This window comes from Morone saxatilis, unplaced genomic scaffold (assembly GCF_004916995.1).
Source record: "Morone saxatilis isolate NCDOM2014 unplaced genomic scaffold, NCSU_SB_2.0 Contig0, whole genome shotgun sequence".
NCBI lineage: Eukaryota > Metazoa > Chordata > Actinopteri > Moronidae > Morone > Morone saxatilis.
The window spans coordinates 9,728,710-9,731,859 of NW_023339650.1; the positions used below are offsets into that span (position 1 = coordinate 9,728,710).

Below are 3,150 nucleotides of genomic sequence, written 5' to 3' on the forward strand. Positions count from 1 at the left end.
AAATTTAGTTCAAATTTATAGTACATTTGGCTGGAAAACTAGCTAATGTCTAGGGTTTCTTACAGTGTTTCATATCAGAGGAATTATTACATTAAATAAAAGCAAACACTCAGGGAAACAGAGCTTCTACTTCACACAGCAAACGTCACACATTTATGAAGTGTGGCTATTGATTTAGCCCATCAGATACTGACCTACCTCAAAACACAATATGTATCATATCTGCAGTGTACAATACAACTACAACAGCTCTGGCTCTGATTGGAAATCCTGTGTGCCATTACAAAGTGCACAACAATGTCTGGACAGTTTGTAGGAGGTCACAGAAGACTGTTGGGGATAGATGGATGATCAGTAAACTGGTTTGTTGGCGGCCTGTGCAGTGCACTACTGTTACAGGGTTACGCAGTTAGTTAGTCCAACATCTCACTGGGATAAAGTGTGCTACTAAGCCACAACTTCTCAAATACTGAGATACATTCACAAAGTTTACAAGATGCCTTTCTAACTTCTAAATTAAGTAGCAGTATGTATTTGATGTGGTTATATTTATGGTCTTATGCTCTTCTGTCTGTAGATCTAAAAATGTCACTACCTGTAGAGTACTACCTGTCCTTGAGTGTCTAACTGCAAAAATAATTTACTCTTTAAAGCTTCAAATCCAAAATCATAACTATTATTTCAAGCCAATAGTTGCCCTGGGTTACTGAGACAAATGTGCTCAAGTCAAATATGTTTGATTTGTTGTATTTTTAGTTTCTCCAATTACCCAGTTTTTCCAGATGTATCATTTAAATTTCACCTTAACATCTAAAACTGACAAAGACTTGAATGTTAAACTTGGTACTCAAAGTAAGAATGGCCATTTATGTATTTTCATGGATCATGCTCCTTCAAATCTTTCTGGTGCTCTTTTCATTTTGCAAGCATAATGTGCTCTTTGGTTGAAAATGTCAGCGCAGTGGCCCTGCTGAGGTTTCCTTAATCTCTCGTCCAGCATCTTTTTGATGGCTTCTCTTACCATTACTGCATCAGCTGCATCCCACATTGTGTTAAACACAGTCCAACACTATTACACACACTTTGTGGGAGGTCAGTTTTTACAAGTTTTGACTATTTTATTACATACAGCTCAGTTTCTGTCCACTTGAGCTTGTATTTTGTCAGCTGAAGCATTAATTTAATTTCTTTAGCAATGTGTTAATAGACAGTCATATGCGACCACAAACACAGAGCTTAAATATAGCACCTGTGGATGATGGATTTAAATTTAGTGTATATGTTTGATCAAATGAAACACACGTTCTAAAGACATTTGTAGTGGTGAACTAACTGCAAACTGTGGAGAAAATGGTTTAAAAAAGAGGTAAAAAACAGGAGAGGAGAGACTCGTCAGCTGGCCAGCTGTGCTATTTTAACAAGTTACAGCATTAGACACTGAAGGAAAACTAAATGAAGTCCATTTGTGGCCCTGCAGGTGGTGAAGAAGAAAACACACACATTTGTGTGTGCTTGTGTTTTTGAGTGTGTGTAAAGCAGTTTTATTGGATGGATCAGTATTATTTATAGAAGCCTCACTCACACTAGCAAACTGGCATACAAACAGAAGTACTCACAGAGTAGTATTTTTTGACATGGCGACGGATGTCAAGTAGCAGTTTGTTGCTGATGTTGACAGTGTAGTCAATGGGGCGGCTCTCACAGGAGGTGTGACAGCATCGCATCAAGCTGGGCTCCAACTTCGATCCCTGAAAAAGACAAGTGTCATGACAACAGATTAATTCAGACACAATATCATCAGCTGTAGCTGCCAAGCAAAAACGTTAAAAATACATGAAAACAGGAGACAATAATGGTGTATACAATCCATCCATGGCTAAATAAAATACTGTAGATGGTTTTTGCAGTATACGTTTGCAGTAAAAAGTGTTGACTGATAAGAATGTCGGCACAATGCTGCATTGATGTGCAGCTGAATAATTGGAAAAATGTCCTCCCTTTTCGGAAACTTGTCAGTTTGTTTGTACTGGTCAACTCATTGCAATGCACTGAGGAGACACAGTTGTTTTACTTTTAAGAATGTGTGCATAGCATCAGGCTTGGTCAGATTCTTAGTCTAAAATCTAAGGAAATCAAAAAACATCTCATTTTGGTAATCGTATTAATCGTAGGATAGCACCAGTATTTTTTCCCCCACTCTGAATTACCATTTAAACATTTTCTTCAAATATTGTCAATATTACTCAACATGTAAACACAGGAATCTCCTGAATAATTTAACAAAACTAAAGGTTTCAGTTATTACCAACAAGTTTTAATTACTACATAAGAAATGGTGAAATCATTTTCCTGGCAGATGGCAGGAAAAAACATTGCCTTAGCTGATCATTTACCCAAGATCTGAAAATGAATTCAATTGAGCTGCACATTGTATTATCAGTTTTCTCAAGAGTATAAATCCAAACTGTTGGACAGTCGAATAGCTTCGCAAAACCCCCTTCCCCACAAACTTTTCCGAAGTCTGATTTTTTAACTTTCCGAAGTGGACGATCTGCTGTGATTGGTCAGCTGTGCGGAGGTGAGAAAGGAGCAATGATTTTGACTTCTCTGTAAAGCTCTTGTTTTTTTATCCATTTAAACAATCTCGCATCTCCTCTTCTTTATGACAGCTGGTTTTTCACCCGCCTTCCAGTGTGGCCTCAGAAAAACTGTAAACACTTGATTTTCTAGTATTAACCCGGCTCTTAAGATCCACTCACCTGCAGCAACACCGGTAACAGAATTCTATCTTCTATAATTACACGTTTCCATACAGAAATCACTTTTTAAATCAAAGAACTAGATATTTTCTAACACAACTATTTAACTTCCACCCATCCAAGCTTGTACGCAAACTATGAGTCATGCAAAATTGTTTATGGATTAACCATGGGGGCTTGAAATAGCCCTTCTACTCAACACTACTGCATTATTATCGACAGTAAAAACCACAGGCTCTATAGTGGAAGTCAAGAGAAAGTAAATCTGATTTATATTACAAGGCTTTCACAAGATGGAGCTAGGCCTGTCGCGATATGCGATAAATCAATTAATCGCAAATAAAATGAGCTCGATAATTTTTTCGGTCGCGATAATTTCCATTTACATGCT

General features: G+C 37.4%; 1 protein-coding gene across 1 annotated transcript in view; it reads right to left on the reverse strand.

The window, feature by feature from the left end:
* The window catches only part of pola1 (polymerase (DNA directed), alpha 1), a gene marked incomplete at its 3' end in the record, with an annotated part of 42,550 nt that overhangs the window by 3,299 nt on the left and 36,101 nt on the right, over positions 1 to 3,150 (reverse strand). Inside the window, 1 exon segment of the mRNA XM_035653674.1 lies at positions 1,617 to 1,748. Within this exon segment, the coding sequence (XP_035509567.1) occupies positions 1,617 to 1,748 (132 nt within the window).